Source organism: Erithacus rubecula, assembly GCF_903797595.1.
Source record: "Erithacus rubecula genome assembly, chromosome: 1".
Taxonomy (NCBI): Eukaryota; Metazoa; Chordata; class Aves; order Passeriformes; family Muscicapidae; genus Erithacus; species Erithacus rubecula.
The window spans coordinates 106,349,505-106,368,044 of record NC_136658.1 but is presented as its reverse complement, the minus strand read 5'-3'; the positions used below and the strand labels follow the sequence as shown (position 1 = coordinate 106,368,044).

At 38.3% G+C, this 18,540-nt stretch overlaps 1 protein-coding gene across 18 annotated transcripts in view; it reads right to left on the bottom strand.

Moving 5' to 3' along the window:
• Positions 1-18,540, bottom strand: part of KDM6A (lysine demethylase 6A) — a 148,815-nt gene that overhangs the window by 76,648 nt on the left and 53,627 nt on the right. For all 18 annotated transcript variants that reach the window (XR_013774031.1, XR_013774032.1, XM_079304116.1 and 15 more), the window contains exon 5: positions 448-506. Coding sequence is in view for 16 of the 18 variants with exons in the window: in XM_079304116.1 (XP_079160242.1) it covers positions 448-506 (59 nt within the window). In the remaining 2 variants the exon portion in view is untranslated. The remainder of the gene's footprint in view (positions 1-447; positions 507-18,540) is intronic.

Below are 18,540 nucleotides of genomic sequence, written 5' to 3'. Positions count from 1 at the left end.
AGCCTATTGCTTCTCACATCCAAATCCCTCACCTAATGCAGCTCTGTCAGAATTTCTGCCTGCCAAGCAAAATGAAAACAAGCCCCATTTACCACCTCTCTTCCAAGAAGGGTTTTTACAACAGGCTTTCCAACAAACCCAGGCCACAGATTATCAGTAACAATTCCCAAAAGCCTGTTGAGTCATTCTGCTCCATCCCCACTGCTGAATGGTGCTAAAGGGAGTGGAAATTCTCCTCAAGTGCTTTCCTTTGCATGCAACTGTTGGCTGTCCCAAGCATGTTACAGTCAGAAAGATACTGACCCAGGACAGTAACACCTGCAAACATCACATCTGTAATAAAATCAAAATTAAACTGTTTTACACTCACACTGAACTGAGGGTGAACTAATCACACACTGATGGGACAGCACACAATACAGACACTGTCAGCTTATTCCAACTTACCATTGAAAGGCATTGTAATGGAAGTAGACCAAACCAAGGCCATATAAAAAGGCAGCATTCTGTAAAGGAAAGAAACAATGTTTAAAACCCAGATAAGAGCAAGTTTCCAGTATTTTGTCCATCCTTTTATATTCTACTTCTGTGATAGGACAAATATATTTAAAAATCACCTTGAATACTAAGAGCCAAAAACAAATAATGAAAAGATAGACACTAAAAAAAAAAAAAAAAAAAAAAAAAAAAAAAAAAAAAAAAAAAAAAAAAGCATGGTCACAAAAAAGAGGCTATTTTGGCAGGAGAGTAACCACAATATTCAAGCACTTTTACGTCAGAGAAACTGATGTGATCTGTTGTATTTGTACAACAGCAAGGAATGAAATGATGGAGTAGAAATCGTTGGTAATTTAATATAATGAAAAAAAAAAAGTTTATGACCAAGCTCTATTTCACAGTCACAATAATTTATACTCACATAAAAGAAAACAAAGCTACACACTCTAATTTCAGTGCCTAATGTAGAACACTAATTAAACAAATCTGAAAATACGCTTAAGGAGATTTCACTTTTTGAATACTAAAAAATACAGACCATCAACTTCACATCTATGACAATCATAGTTCTTCATCATTAAGCTACTTTCTGTTTCCTTTCCCCCTGTTTGCAAAAGGTAAAAACCAATCCCCTCCTGGAAACCCATTCTCCCTCCATTTCCTTTTCATATAAACTATGACTTACTTCTAAAGTGAAGTTATTAACAATATTTAATAAATGTTTAGCTATCCAGTTCCACAAATAATTATTAAATAATTCCTAAATTAAGAAATATAATCAAATTGCCTTTTCTTTTGCACAGTTATGCCACAGCACATTTATTGAGCAGAACAATTCCATTATTTACAGGAGACATTGCACATGCTGTCTAAGACACATTTTTAGGCTTTTCTCATATATAATTCTGATTCAGAGAGACCAGCATCCCAAAGCTCTGACATATGGACAAGAGCTGGAATTTCAATTGTCAGAAACTGCACTTCAAGATAATTTCTCTGCCATTTACATGCAGTTCTTTAAAAAGTTAAATTTCTAAGGATTCTATAAAAGGAATACTAATTATGACTTAAATCCAACCCAAATATAAAATTATAATCAAGTTTTCCCTACAAAATAACTGCTAACCAGAAGACAATTCAAAGAGCAGCATTCATCAGAAACAGGATCCAGTATGACAATTTCATTATCTCTCATTTGCATCTTCTAAATGTAAATTAAAACCAAGGGAAATGTCAAAGATCCTTTCCTGAATGCAGCTGGATGGTAACTTCAGCAATGGACAGCTTCCAGGAAAATGTTGTGCTATGACCAGCAAAAAGAGCACTGGAAGAGGTTAACAGGAGGACTGGAGAAGGAACTTCATAAACAACAGAAGAAAACACTTTAATACTACTGTAAACCCACATTCCTGTTTAATTGAACAAAAGCACATCACAGAGATGATAAAGATGAAGATCTCCAATTCTGTACTCCATGTTTTTTACATGTTCTAAGGGTGCTCTGGCAACAGGAAAATCAGGAAGAAGGCAGGCTCAAAAACTGAGCACGTGTAATGCCCTGAAAAGTCTTTTTAGATTAAAATGTAAAATTTATTTTCATGTGAGCAACATGGAAGCCTACAAAACACAGCCTGCCAGGAGCCTTCACTATCCTCTGGCCAGCTCATTTTTCAGACAGAGGACTGTCCAGTGTCCCCTCTGATATTTCAAATCTCAGTAAAATTTAGATCATTGTACAGACTGAGAACAGTGATCACAAAAATCCTGAATTGCCACACTGTAAAATTCAAACAAAAATTGCCAGACAACTAAAAACTCTTCAATTGGACAAAAAATTTGACTTCCTCTTACAAAACCTATTAGAATTCACAGGCCAATAAAGTTAGAGATTCAGAAAAATCTCCCTGATATTTTGGTGCTTAGGGTTAACAACAACCAACTTTCAAGGCACAACAAAACTAAAATGCAAGTGATCTGTCAAAATGTAATTTATGTATCAATTCCACATAAAACTTTCAGATGGTCCTCACAGCACTGCAAATAAACCATCACTGTTCTGTCCTTTGTTCTGTGCCTGGTTTTCCCATTTTTCTCTCATTCTCCTTTGGCCTTAAGTCTTTTGGGACCAACCTAAAAAACATCTTAAGCTGTTGTTCTCTTCACAATAAAAAAACACATTTGATTTTTGTACCTCTTAACACTTCACTTCAAATGTAAAGGTGCAAATTCTGAAATGTCAGTATGGAGCATGAATTTATTTGTTCTGAAATAATCTTGTTCTAAACGTATGTATCACCATGTATCAACTGTTGATAATATTGATACTGTTTATTGATAATATTAATATCTAATAAGTTAAGATTTAAAAGTATTTTTTTAAAGTAAAAAGTTTTGACCAGTTTCTCCCAAAGAATACCATTCCATGTGCTCCAGTAAAGATTACTCCTGTGATTTAGTCCCTGCTATAAATAGCTGTTGAGGGAGAATATAAGGTCTTGTTTTCTCTCCAGACATTTTTCAGTGAGAAGCAGAAAACAAAATTATCTTATTACAGTCCCTCCCTTGAACTTTGTAACAACCCTCAAAATTTATGAAGATCTCATACTAGCAAAATGCATTCTTTGGCTACTAACTTCTAATTCAATTTTTATGTTGTCAGATATCTTTTTTCAATAGAATCTTGAGTGAAAAAAGGATATAAATTCAAAGAGACTCTGCCCCAAATCTGAAGTTGAATGCTTGGGTTTTTTCATTCTACAGCCATACTACCAAAGCACAGATAAATCAGAAATGCTATTTCCAAGCTGATATAATTTACATTTTCTATGAACAATCAAAAAATGTTAAAATGTTTCATACCAACCACTAGATGGCTCAAATACCTCTTTTCATTTTCCACACTTATGTAATTTAAGGAAATTGTCAAGTTGATATTGTGCATTTTGCTACTTACACGCACTATTTAATGCTGAGCAATATTCCAATTTTATTTTCTATAAGAATGTGGTACACACATTTTGTTAGCAGGTAACTCAGAAGGCAAAAATGTATTTGTATGCATCTTTTTATGCAAACACATTGAAGACTTTCTGGTCTTATTTGTTTTAAGCAATCAAGGAAAAAAAAAATCAGCAATGAGAAAGACCCCACCCATCAGTCAGGCCTTCTATCGAAACTCAAATAACTGGTTTACAGGCTCTTTGAAGCAGAAGATGGAAACAGATCCCCAATGTTCCACATGTTCTGTCCTTGAGGCATTTCAGGCCAAGTCCACATAAAGCATTTTTCTCCACCTTCCAAGGGTGCAGTCTCACAGAAATACATCAGCCCAGTCCACCAGTGACACTAATCTACAAACACAGGGATCAAAAATGCACCTGGCCTGGCCAACAAGTGGCTACCCCCACATTCAAACCACAAACAGCCATCTGAGACTCGCTGCCACATCTGGGTCCAGATGTTTTTATCTCTTATCTGAGACCCTGTTACAGACCCCAAAGTGGTGTTTTATAAACATAGGAATTAACATAGAAGTTGTGCCTGCAAATCAAAAGCTGATTAACGGGCATCTAGAAAGTCAGAAAGTAGAAAAACATTAAAAACTTAAAGCAGTCTCAGGGCAGCATCCAGCCAGGTCCTTGCAATTTAAAAATGAAAAGGAACAGTTTTTGCCATAGTTCCCAGCACAGCTGGTTCATAAACATTCCATAGCACTGCCTCTCTCATTTGTGCTGATGCAATCACTTTTAGAGTACTACAGCCAGCTGGATGCCAGAAGTGATCTGAATTATTAGTATCTAGGATTAAAAAAAAAAAAAAAAAAAAGTATTTTTTAACTGGATCAGTTTCCCAGTTCATTAGTGGATCCCCATTAACAACAACATTAGCACAAGTAAAATACTGGTATACAAGGTAAAGCTCTTTAAGCCTCCACTGCTCCCACCAAAATGTCTATCAAACCTACAAGGACTTCTCAAACCTGCAAAGTCACATGGAAATATTTTGCCTGAGAGAGAGAGCAACACCTATGGGTCAGTACAAGGTGGATAAAACCATGAGATAACATCACAGCCTTCTCCATGCAGGTCCTTAAGCAGTGATGCACACAGCAAATGCACCAGTTCCTTCCATTAAGTATCTCCAAGGTGGGTGACAATAGGATGGTACCAAACTCTTTTCAATGGTGCCCAGCAACAGGACAAGGAGCAACAGGCATAAACTAAAACATGACAAGTTTCACCTCAACACAAGGAAGAACTTCTTCCATGGAGGGTGGCAGAGCTCTGGAACAGCTGCCCAGGGAGGGTGTGGAGTCTCCTCTCTGGAGATATTCCAGACCCACCTGGACACATTCTGCATGATCCTGCCTTGGCAGGGGGTTGGACTGGATGATTTTCAGAGATCCTCCAACCCTGACTATTCTGTGATTCTTTGTGACTCTGTGGAGAAGGGGTGATGTAGGTAAAATACCTTTCATTTAATTAAAAAGTTGTTATTTAGACAGAAATCAGAGTGTACCTCACCATACTATATAACAACCAAAACAGGAGAAAAAGCAGCTCCCATGTATTTGGTTAGTGGAAGTCTGAAAAACACTATGGAAAAAAGATGACATTCAGCACCCTAATGAGAGATCAGTGACTGTTCTTCAATATTTGCCTCCAGCAGGGTCTGACTGCCCTTCCTGAGCTGCCCCAGAGCCCGTGGAGCCCTGAGCCCAGCCCACATCACACCAGGCTGCACAACACACACAGGGGCAGCAGCCACTGCTCCTCAGAACCCAACCAGGAAAACAAGGGTTTACAGTTTATGTCACATCCCACGGTCACAGGGTCTCCTGGCCACCTGTTCAAAGCAAAGGAACAGTTTTTGTGCTTAAATGTGTGAATATGTTTATTTCTTTACTGTAATTAAAAATTTTTTAAAAATGAAGTTTTGACACTGTGGTGCTTAATTCTTCCTCCTGACACTACTCAACACATAGAAACAGCTCCCTAGAGAGTTTGTACCAAATAAAAAGTTCCACTTAGGCCCATGTGCACAAACAGCTCCAGGCCCTTGGGAGCTGACAGGCTCCAGCACAGATTATACGTGCTCAGGAGAAAAAAGGGGAGGGTTCAAATAAAATTTGTTTAGATTTGTATAAACATGAAAAAGAGAGTTACCTATCTACATGTAAGTTCCAATCTCCTGGAAAATATTAAGTGTTTATTGCAAACTAGGATCATTCGTTTTGTCTTCTTCAAGGTATTCAAGAAGTTTTATAGTACCTGAAAAATCATCACATTTTATATAGGATTTTTAAATACAGCTATCTCTAACATGCTTATGTGACTCTGCTTCTTGAGCAATGATCACAATATTCCAAAATTTGTTTCTGGGCATGTGTCTGCATCCCAGTAGCCATGTGAAAGCAATTAAAATATAAAAGTCGTTATTCCTGTGACAAATATATTCTGTCATATGCAATATCTTGGTAAATGGCTACAAAGTAATTCCTCATTTTCTTAAAAAAGATCTTTTCTGAGAGTAAATACTGCCAAAATACACCTACTACTTCCAGAAGAAATCTTTCTTAATTCATAAAAAGTACTTTTTTCATATGACAGAAAAAATCTTCCTAGAAATTAAAGAGAAATAAAAACAAATAAAAATCAAATAAAAATTTCACACCATCTACAAATTATGAGCTTTTTTCCCTTCATAAGTAGTACCTATCTCTGAAATTACTATGCTGTCTTGGCCATCCTACTCATCTCCTCTTTAGGAAGGACAGTACATTTATCCTTTGCAATTATCCAGCAGTGCTGCATTTCCACTTTCCCTGCAGCTCCCTTCTGAATGAAAACTATTCCTTCAACTTCCTGGGAACACAGCTGCCCCACCAAAACACTTCTGCCCCCCATTTTTACTCCCCTCATTTTTACCCATTTTTACTACTTGCCAACACACATGGCACGACCTGTGTGAACAAGTTGAAATGTTTTCTTCCAAGTGGCTTTCCAGCATTATCTGTAAACTATCCTGACACAGAGGGAAGGACAGGTACAAGACAAGACTACTGGAAAATTACTGAAACCCACATACAGTAATTAATTCAACAGACATTCATTATTTCAAACCCTCCTGAATAAATACACCGTGCTACAAGGACTTTGTAGGGAGTGCTGTCCTATGAAAATGACAAGCTGAAAAAACAACATTAAGTAACTTAAATCCTCTTCACTGATGATGGAATCTATGCAGTTTTGCAAACCACGTATTTATCCTTAAATAAACCTAGGTCCACTGGCAAAAGGCACTTCTGATCAACTAGTTTACCTCCAAGTTTGTCACCAAAGCAAACAGCCAGCAAGTGTCTAAACTGTGATCACTGCTATGGGCATCTAACTTATGTGCCTTAAAATATTTCACTTGATGTAAACATCTTCATTTTTCACTTGGTATGGATATTCTCAATAATTTAAGTATTTTAACAGGAAACAGAATTTTTCTGACATGAATCAAGTGAGCAAAGGTGTTGTGCAACACACAAAGGATTAAATTCACCTTGACAGACATTTTTTACAGATGATTCATCTAACCAAATTTAATACTCTCCCTACAGATTACCTGAATGCTGCTAACAATCACAAAGCTTCTAATTTATTTTGTATGATACATGACTTTATCAAAAACCACCCTTCTAACTTCAAACAGAAATCCATACTTCACTCTGGATGCTTTATAACTAAACCAATTTATCCAATGTTTGCACAAAAAGGGACAATGTCTCTGGAGATCACCTAGTCCAACCCTCTTCTCAAGGAAGGGACAACTGGAACATTCCAAGGATGATATCCATTTGGGTTTGACTGCCTCCAAGGACACAGGCCCCACAAACTCTCCAGGAAACCTCCACCATTCAATCACCTTTGAAATTAAAGAAATAAATACATTTTTACGCATTTTATAGGAATTTTGTGTTTTCTATTTGTGCCTGCTGCTTTTCCTTCTTTGACTGGGCACCACCAGGAAGATTCTGGCTCTGTTTATTTGTAAAACTGGGTCAGGACACCCCGAGCCTTCTCTTCTCCAGGCTGAATAACCCAGCTGTCTCACCCCCAGTCCCTGCATGAGAGATGAGATGGGATGGGATGTTTCATGTCCTTGCACAGCCTCACAGCCCTTCCCTGGACTTGCTCCCCTACCTCCCCACTCTATTCTACCTGGGAGTCCAGTACCAGACCCAGAGCTCCACTTGCAGCTCAGCAAGGCTCAGCACAGAGGGAAGTTCACCCCTCAACTTGGTGGCCATGCTGTTCCTTGGCTGGCTCATGGTCACCTCATGCACCAGGGACCCCCAGTGCCTCTCCTGCAAAGCTGCTGCCAGCCTCCAGCCCATGCTGGGGCACGGGGCTGTTCCTCCATGGACAAAGGACTTGGCTCTGTCAAACACCAGGGGCTGTTCAGCTCCCTCTCACAGCAGCACAGCTGTGTCCTCTCCTCCCAGTCTGGCACTGTCTGTAACCCTGCTGAAGGTGCACTCTAGCCTGCAGCACAGGTCACTAACCCAAGGTGTAAAGAGCACTGGTCCCACTCTCAACCTATGGGGTAAACCACTAATGGCTGGCCTCCAGCTGGACTTTGTCTTATGTCCTGGTTTTGGCTGGAATAGAGTTCATTTTCTCCTTAGTAGCTGGTGCAGCGCTGTGCTTTGGATTTAGGATGGGAATAATGTAAACACACAGACACTTCAGTGAGCAACTGCATTGTTCAGTGCTTGTTTTTCTAGGGTTTTTCCTTTCTCTCTCTCCTTTTTATTAAAATCATCTTTATTGTTAATATTATCATTGCTGTGTATTGCTGTGTTTTAATTTGTTTCACTTTAAATAAACTGTTTTTATCTCAACCCACGTGGTTTTTCCCTTGGTTTTTCCCCCAATTCTTCTTCTCTCCCCACCAGGGGGAATGAGGTAGTGAGTAAGTGGCTGTGTGGTATTGAAGTTGCCATCTGGAGTTTGACCATGACAGATGCTGAACACAATCCTCTGAACCTGGGTGAGCCAGTTTTCAATCTACCACACTGACCACTTATCTAGTCTGTATTTCATCAGTTTGTCTCAGCATATTACAGGAGACAGTGTGGAAAGCCTTACTAAAATAAACACAAACAGTATTTGTGGCTCTCATCCCCTCCACCAAGTTACTCACTATGTTGCAACCAGCTATCAGGTCCATCAAGCATTATTTCTCCTTCATAAACTCATGGTGATTACTTCCAGTGACTTGCCTGCCCTGCATGTGCTGGAAACAGTTTCCAGGGTAATTTGCTCCATCACCTGTGCAAGGATGGAGGTGAAGCTGACTGGCCTGTAGCTCCCAGGATCTTCCTTCTTGTCATTCTTAAGAACAGGAGTGAAATTTGCTTTATTCCAGGCTTTGGAATCCTTCCCCATCACCATGACCTTAACAAGATAATTGAGAGTGGTCTCACAGTGACAGAGATGAGCTCCCTCAGCACTCACTGATGTATCCCAGCAGGTCCCACAGACTAACAGGTATTTGTTTCTTTAATGTTCCCAAACTTGATTCTCTTTTGAGAGCAAATCTTCCTGGGTCCAGATCTGCCAACTGGTCCCAAGGACCTTGAAGGTGAGTCCTACCAGTAAAGCCCAAGGTGCTAATATGAAGCACTCCTTGTTTCCCATATTCTTTATTATCTGCCTTATTAAACAGCAGACCTGCACATTCTTTCATCTTCCTTTTGCTGCTGATACACTTGCAGGAGCTCTCTTGCTGCCCTTCACATCCCTCACCAAATTCAAATCCATGTGGGCTTTGGTTTTCCTAATCTGATCCCTGGATGCAATGCTGATCTCTCTCTATTTCTCCAAAGCCATCTATCCTTGCTTCTGCCTCCTGTATGCTTCCTTTTTATGCCTGAGTTTTGTCAAGAGCCTACTGTTCATCCATGCAGGATTCTTTTCCTTTCTATCCAACTTCCCTCAAGTCAGGATGAACTGCTCTTGAGTTTGGAGAAAGACATTATCAAAAATGAATGTGGACTGAGGAAGAGATTCCCCCCATCATGATGTCCTGGAGGCACTTCCTTATTTTGCCAATACTCTTGAGGTGGGACCCAAATATGGATCAGCACAAGAAAATTAAACACTGAGCAGGTCTTCCCAACCTCTGATTTTCTTTGCTGAGTTCTGCTCCTATTTCATATTTACTAAAGGCTTTAGCTTTCCTCTCTCCCATCAAGATATACTGACCTCACAAAAACTATTAGATCTCCTCATGAATGTTTTCAAAGTACAGAAACTAATGCTGGCTCATGTACACACAGACATTACTGAAACATCTTTTTTGAACTACAACATCTGGACAGTTTATCGAAATGTTTTATTCTCCTTCATATATGGCAAGTGATCATCACCATTTACATACATCATCTTCAGAACATTTTATGAAGTAGAACTACTAGCATGGAATTTTCTGTCCTTGATGCACCATTTTTCCAACCTGTTCCAGCAAAGATAGGAATCCCACTGAGTTGACAAGTAGCCCCATTATTTCCCTGTCAGTTTTCACTGCTGGAGAATCACTAGTGTTGGAAAAAAGCCTTACTATCATTAATTACACAGCTGCTCTACCTCAGGCACTCCACAGAAAATGGGAGTGGACAAGCTGAATATACTAAGGCATGAATGACTATAAGGAGATTCAAATACACATAAACAGACCAGCAAAAACTAAAGCAAAATAAAAAAAAAGTTCTCTATGGTTGTTCCCTTCAAATCTTAAGCCACATTATGCTGGGCAGTAACAAAAACCCAGCTGAATCTGGAACCCTGCTTAATGGAAAAATTCAAAGGTTAATTTTTAACCAAGTCCCCTAAGAATGCTGTTGCTGCTTTTATGTTGTTCTTTCCAGCTGAGTAACTCTTGAACCTGTTAGCTGCTTTCAAATGAGTTGCAGAGAAAGCAAGACTTCTCAAAGATGAAAAACTGGAGGAATGTCACTGAAAATGCCTCTTGGGCAGGAAAAAGAACCCCCAAGCCAAGGCCTACTTTCAGCAAGCACACAGAGCTTAATTACTCTCTCCTCTTTGGGAAAAGACACTTAGCCCAGGAGCACAGCTTTAAATCAAGCATGTGCTTTTCCTGCTTAGAGATGCCCGAGGAAAGATGCCATTCAGGATGTTTCATTAGGAAAACCAGGGGAATTTCAGTTTGTGTGTGCCTAAGTGGGAGAAAGAAGGACAGGAGGTGTGAAAGGACAACAGACACCAGCTCGTCATTGCCCAGGCTTCATTAGCTCCAGCATAGAAACAGTTTGTTCTGTAAACTGCAAACTGAACAAAATCCTGCATTTGGAACAAAATTCAGAGTATCAGCTTTAGGAAAAAAATCTCACTAGCTGTTTTGATCTTGACTTTATTTTTATATTCATCAGTAGCAGCTAAAGAATGAAAGTACTATCCAACAGCATATTTTGAGGTATGTATTTTATATATTCTTACAAATGCATCAAAAATTTAAACAATATGTCAATTTTCAAAGGTTTATTTTAAAAATTGAAATGCAAGATCATTGATTAATGGTTGCTAGTTAAGGCTCAATCAATTATTACTGAAAATGATTGTCCAATTAAGACCGTAGTTGGTTAAGTAGTGATGGCTAATTGGTCTTCTAATTGGTGATTTGCTGTTTTATTTGTTAGAATGTACAAATACTTAAAATGGGATACAAGAGCCAAGGCAGCAGGCCCACATGACAGGCAGCTGGGGGAGCAGACTGGATGGCCAGCAGCCAAGAGCAGAGCAAAGCAGCTGGGCAGCCCACCAACCATTCCCACAGAGCATTTCAATTCCATCAAATCATCTTTTCTTAACAGAAAACTGTACCTCAGTAAAATTTTCAGCCCACTCTGTGAATATATAGACTAGTGAGTTTAAGGGCCACCAGCTTCTAAAGGCAAAACAAACCAAGAAAAAATACAAATAAGCCAAATGACAGGACACTTCTTCTACCCTGCTTATTCTGCACTGCAGCTCCTTCCTCCTCTGATCCAGAGCTCAGGTTGCTTTCCTCCCTCACTAATCCCTCTTCTTCTTACCACTGCATCACTGCTGCTGTACCTGACTTTACTTAATTACTTCTGTCAACAGTTTAATTTCTGAAAAATTAACTCTGACAAACTGCAAATGGAAATACCACGACCATTCTGGACTGGTAACTGAAATGTTTTTAAATCCACCATTGTTTCTTCACTTCTGACTTACTTCCTCACCACAGTAGGTAAGAAACCTCTCAAAGCTGGTAGCTTTAAAATCTTTTCCTCTGGGGCAGTTTATTCCTAAACTGAGCTGAGAGCCTAAAGGAGAGACAAGAGGACAAGAAGGTGGCAAATAAACCAATGCCATCAAATGGGGATTTTCTCCTTCTCCCCTTTTAACACCCTTTTCAAATCTCAGAGAGCTCTTAAAGATACCTTGCTGAGTTCCACAAATTAATTTTACATTATAATTGCTGCTCCTTGGTGTGACTGGACACCCCCTTATGCTTGCAAGAGTCAGCAGAATCCTTTTTTAACCTGTCTACATGGTAGGTGTAGACTCACCCTCCCTCCTGTCTGTCTCCTCTGCAAACTTGGATATGCTTTCATCATTAACCTGAAATTTGATTCTTCTGTTCTGCTTTAGAGAGGAGGATGACTGGATTCTAGAAAAATGTCACACTGAACTGTAATATCCTTTATGTAAAACCATCCTTTCCAGTACAGGCTTCTATACTGTTCTTTACTAAACCAAATACTGTTTGGACTTTTAATTTTTTCTTCATATTCTAGATTTTTCTGATACTAAGGCCAGTTCCCTTAAAACCATGAGCTGTGAGATGGTGGATAGAAATACTTTCAAATACTACTGTTTAAAAATATCAACTTGTCATATATAACTGAACTTGCTATCATAATTCTCCAAAATCTTTTTCTCTACTTTAAATCTGTACCATTCAACATATCAAATTTATATTCTATTTTACAATACAAAACTTCACTTTCACTTCCAATCATTAAAATCATTATACCAACTCCACATTTACGACTTTTTCACATCACTGTCTAATATATACCAAATTACATTTATTTTCTTAGATCAAAAAGGTAGGGTTTTTCTTTCCCATCTTTTCTGAGTATGTGATTACAGTGTAATCTGAATCCACCTTCTTATTTAGAGTAACATGTTAAAAATACTTCACAGCTTTCTTACACTTTCTTATAAAGTCCAGTTGTCTATTATCAAGCAATTTCAGGACCATTTTGCAATTGCAGATATCAAAGATGAAGTAAATCACTCAAAGAAAGACAGTTCCAGGCCACAGAGACAATGATGTGAGCAGCTTTGTGGTCACTTAGCAGATCTCAAAATTGGAAGGCATAATCATCCTACCTGGAAATTACCAGTCTCTTTACAGTACTTTGCTTAACAAAAGAAGAAATTTGTCTCTCAGATCTACTGGAGAACAAGTACTGACACAGGAAGATTATAAGAATTAAGGGTACCTAAGTACTGCTCTGCTAGAAAGAACTCCCAACATAAAATATAAAAAATTTACTCCTTGGGAGATAAACCACAGGCACAGAATTCCTGCTGTGACAAACAGGGAACATGGCAGGCAGGGAGCCTAAAAAGGTCACTTCAACATCAACATCAGGGCAAAGAAGAAAATACAAATCCATTTTCTGGAAGGTCCAATTTGTGTTTGATGTCTTGCAGATGCATTTAGGGTAAGAAGTTTTGTGCTACTTCTTTCTTTCTACTATGTTTTCAATATTACATTTGATCATGTTCTTAGACTCAAATACATGCACTTTAGGATGCACTTGAGGCAGTCCAGGCCATATTTAATTGTCTAAGGTGGTAATTACTTATCCAATTCTATCATACTCCACTTCTCAGCTTCTCTTATTAATACACCATGTCTCTCAAGCACTTTTAAACCTTTAATATCTTCACTACGTGTCTGGCCTCCAGCAAATGCTTTTCAGGCCTAAAATTCAGATTCTTTTTGGTAAACCAAAAAAAACCCTAAGGCTAACAATCTGTTTAAGTGCTGTCTTATTTACCTGCATTTAAGTGAAGTGGGAGTTCCTGTATTGAGGATTTTGCTTTACCTTGGTTTTTTTGAGATCTGTGACCTTCTCTGACACAGCCACTCTACTCTTCATTCTCTGTTTCTAGAAGCCAAATCTACCAAAGTGCCTCAGGAGAAAAATCAACACTTCTGGATTAGCTGGGTTTGATAGCCTAGACCAATGAACTGTTTTTCATCTCACACTTGACTGACACAGCACAGACAGGAAATTTTTTTCCACTTAGGACAGAGTAATTCCTTGTCCACACAGCAGATTATTTGGGACATTCTTCCCAAGGGTTACAAAACCCTCGACCACCTTCTTTTCACAGGCAGAACAATGAGTCACCACAGAACAAATTGGTGCTTCAAGACACTGCTCCAATACCTCAGTGATTCCCTGGGCCCCTGACATGTAATCAAGTCCCAGCCCTGGCACTCACTCCTGAGCTTCAATCACCAAAACATCTCAAAACACACACATCTCCCAGATTGTATGGACAGGCTGTAAGACTAAGAATACACAAGCACAACTCCGGGGGAAGATCAAAAAAATCAAGGTTCAGGAGGTTAGTTAGCAGGGAACACAGAAAGATGCCACAGGAATTAAGAGCTACATGTCTAGCAAAACACTAAAATTAGGAGAGCCACTGAACAGAAGCATGTAAAAAAAAATCCAAAAATATTCTTTAGATATTTCTTCAGGTGTTCATTTAGAGCCATTTTTATTTTGTACTGCTCTTCCAACCAGCACTTAATATTTATTCTCAGTTGAAGACAAGCTGCCTTCCTGTGGCAGCACCCATCTGGGTTTGTCTTGACCTCCAAAGTGACACACTCATCATCTGTTTGCTTCAGTTTGCTCTTTAATGAAAGCCCAGGTCAGGAAAAATCACCAGCAAGCAGAACCTACAGGTTCTCTCTCTATAAAAGACAGCACTATAGCCATGGTGATCCAGGAGAGACTCCCAAGGAAATCTGACAACAATGAACAGGGAAGAAAGTTTAGGGGAGAAAAAGGCTTACATTCCTCTGAATCTCACTGATCCTGAGTGAAATGAAATGCCTTCCAGACAAGCTTTTCTTACATGATTCAGACAGACAGAGGGCTCTGTTTGCCCAGATTTTGAGATCAAAACCAGAACTGAGACAGGATTATAATGCTCCATTATGAACTAGATGGATGATTTCATTTATATTTCTGTATTTTTATGGATTTCAAGGGGAGAGAAGAGATCATGTACTGAAATTCTTGATTCTTGTAATTCTGCTCCAGACAACATCCAATGATTGCATTTAATCAGAAAATCATCCTTCTTGTGCAAAAGGTAAAGACTATGTCAGTAAATGGAAATACAAATATGAGCAGGTGATCCTGGAGGAAAGGGACAGGCTATCATACAATTCAGAAGTAATACTAAAATTTTAAAATGTTGCTGTTGCAGTTACATATAAGTGTAACTTAATTCCCTTTTCTATCATTATTTTCAAGTTCCCCCAGGAAGAATACCACCCCAACCTCCAGTGCTGTGGTTCAGAGATTTCTTAAAGCCAAACAAAAAATATTTGTATTTAATTGCTTCTAATGGGTTTTTCTTCCCTGAATTTGTACAGCTGCTTTTTTGAAACAATCAAAACTGAGTCTGCAGCATTCTGCAAAACTAAAGCAACTTTCCATACAACCAGTGACACAAAACCTTCTGGAAGATGCAATAGGCATGAATTTCCTGCAGCAGTTGACAACAGAAGAGAAAACAGAAAATATCAGCAGGCCTTTTGTAAAGACATTCCCCCTCTCTGTCACCCCTATGGGTTTCCACCCCTTAGCTTTAACAAAACTATTTCAGAATTATAATCTGATTATCATCTTCTTTCCTTTCTAAGCTGCAGATATGACTGAAACCCATTTGCCTGTCCACAGTGTTTACCAGGACTGCAATGAGATTTTACAGCTTGTTTTTAAAAAAGTTCATGAAGTTCTGATTAAGATACCTGGAAACAGATCTGTGCTTGATCCCAATAATCAAGAGTCCCAACAGGTAAACAAATTACATGGAAACCAATATTCTTTGGGAGGAGAGAAAAACAACACCTGACATATTTTTAGAAAACATGTTAAACAGCATTATCAGTGTAGTTATGATATCTGCTAACACAGCTTTATTGCTGTTTTTCTGGTGAATCTGAGAATTCTGAAAGGTCTATATCAATGCTTCAATAAGAAAAATACTAGAGTAAAACTTAATCCAAAAATAAAGACTGAATGAGGTAGAAAGGAAACACAGCTACATTTATTTCAAAGCACAATCATGCTCAAACACTAATCTAAAATCACTTTGAATTGTCTGCCTTTTCTTCAGAGCATGAACATATTTGCCTCACCCAGGCCACTCAGAGACTCTCCCCATGCTCCCACCTGCTGCCTTCTCCATCTATTTGCACTAGATCCACTCACACTTCCACCACTCCTCTCCCACCCACACCCACCACATGGAAGAGGCTGAAAAGGAGGAAAGGATACAAGCTCAACACTTTAATTAGGTATATGCTTGAAAGAGTATTTAAAAAACCAGAACAGAGATGCCAGTTCCGGAGAGAGCAAATTCAAAAGCACAGAATCTGCAAAATAAAGCAATTCTTTGTTTCTAAAACTCAGCAAACATTTCCTCTTTTTTAAAAATGGACCTTAAAATATAAAAGAACCATTTCTGAAGAAAAGGCATTCATTAATGACACACTGTATCATGTTGTAGATCAAACAGGAATCTACAAACTAGAAATATGAAAACCAGGGTGATGGGTTTTGCTTTAACCTTTTCCATGCAAGGAATGAGCAATCATAGAGTACCAAGTCACTGTGCCATTACTGCAGCTTCTGCAAACAACAGGCTTTTGAAAAAGCATCACAAGCATTTCCAAAATAATTGTTTCTATTTAGAAAAAGAGACATTTGGTCATTTGATGTTATCAACATTCAAGTATTATTCCTGCCTGCTGGAGATGCATCCCCTGCTCGAGTCAGAATGTTCTACTCAAGTAAGAATGCCTCTCTCCCAACATTCCGAATTGATGAGTTTCTCCACTGCCACACTTCAGCACATCTAATATTTCAGCATCCTGCATCCTCATCCCAGGCACTGGAGAAGGGAAGCATGTTATTAATCTAAATACCAGCACATGAATGATGACAGTTTTCATCCTGCACAAAGACAACTTCTGCAGCAGGAGAATTCAATGTGAATAAAAAGAGACTTTTCCATCAATCCTGATGATACTTGTATTATTTCCACCCAGAATGTTTGGGCTTCTAGACAGGGATCACACATCCAGAGGGACAAGAGGAGCATTCCTGTTGAATTTCCAGGGTGAAGCCCCCATTAGAAAACGTAATGAACATTGTCTGAAAACAAATGCCATTTCCAGGGTGAGGAGAGAGTGCTCCCCCTGAGATTGTTTTGCCTCCTCCTCCTCCTGAACCCAGCAAATTTCTCCCCAAACCACATTATATCTTCTTTAACATTTTCAGTGTATTAGAGTTTTCAAACTTTTGAGTTCTGATAAATCCACTGACTAAAATGGATGAGTAGCTTAATGAACAAATGCCTACTAAAAAAAAAAAAAACAGAACTGCAGACATTGAAATAATGTATTTTTTTTAATTTAGAGTAAATGCAAAATATTTCTTATCACAGAAGAACATGAGCGCTCCCTAAAAACATCTAAAGCTTGCTGGGACCCAAACAAGTGCAGAGGGTTTATGTGCTTTATGTGGGGATTCCTTGGTTTTGTGTGATGACAGTTAACAGAGACAGTTAAAGCCAATTTATTAAATTTATCATGAGGTCAAAGACAACATGTGAAAATGTATTAATTTAATTTGCCAGTCATATTCTTTTTAAGATTTTACACCTTATCTTGATACCTTTCAAGGAAAGGGAAAACACCTTCCTGTCATAATTTCATTACATAACTCATCTAGTAAGAGTTAATTATTAGATCCTTGTACAATTTTCCTGTACATAAAATTGGACAGGCTGCATTATTTGTCTGCATTAACAATTATCACGTTTTGATGGGACTACCTAAGAATTCTGTGTTTTAGCTGCCAGAGGGACCAAATTTCAGATATACACATACCCACACCTCCCCCAGAATACACAAAACCTTAATCTATGACTCTTAAGATTCATTATTCCTTAAGAAATATCTGGATAAATATATGTTCTTTTCTAAACTAGAAATCAATTGTGTTTTCATCTAATTAAACAGCATGAATTTTCTTCTTCATATTCCTTGCTGGCATTAATTTAACAACACATTTCATTAAAAAAACACTACTTTCAACTTGTTTGCTTTACTGACTTTCAAAAAATCACATTTATTTTTAGCATGCAATACTAAAACATGTTTTTCTTAAACCCAAATACCACTAATAATTTGCTCTAATTTTTGTGATTTTATAGACAATCAAGTGTTATTGGCAACACAATCTCATTACCTTTCCAGAATTCCAGCATTTCCTTTTATTTATTAATAAATTTCTCAGAAGTATTTTGAAGGCACACACCTTTTACAATTAAGAGACAGAATCCCAGTGTTGATAAACACAGTTTGCATTTAAAACTGCCAATTTTTTTCACATCACAGATTAATCACAGTAACTGATCACAGCTATGGGACCACTGACATAACCCCATTTACAGTGTTACCAAAGCTACCAAGCATTTCAATAGAGAAAGGAGATTGTAAGGTGCACAATTCACAAATTTAGCCCTTTATTTAGCAGTCTTCATACTCCAAATTTTTCTTGGGTCTTCTTCTTTTAACAACTTTTCTATCTTTTCCAATATCTTCTTAAATGCAATTTCCATCCACCATTATGTACTAAAGGGACAAGCTCATGATCTAAACATCATAATC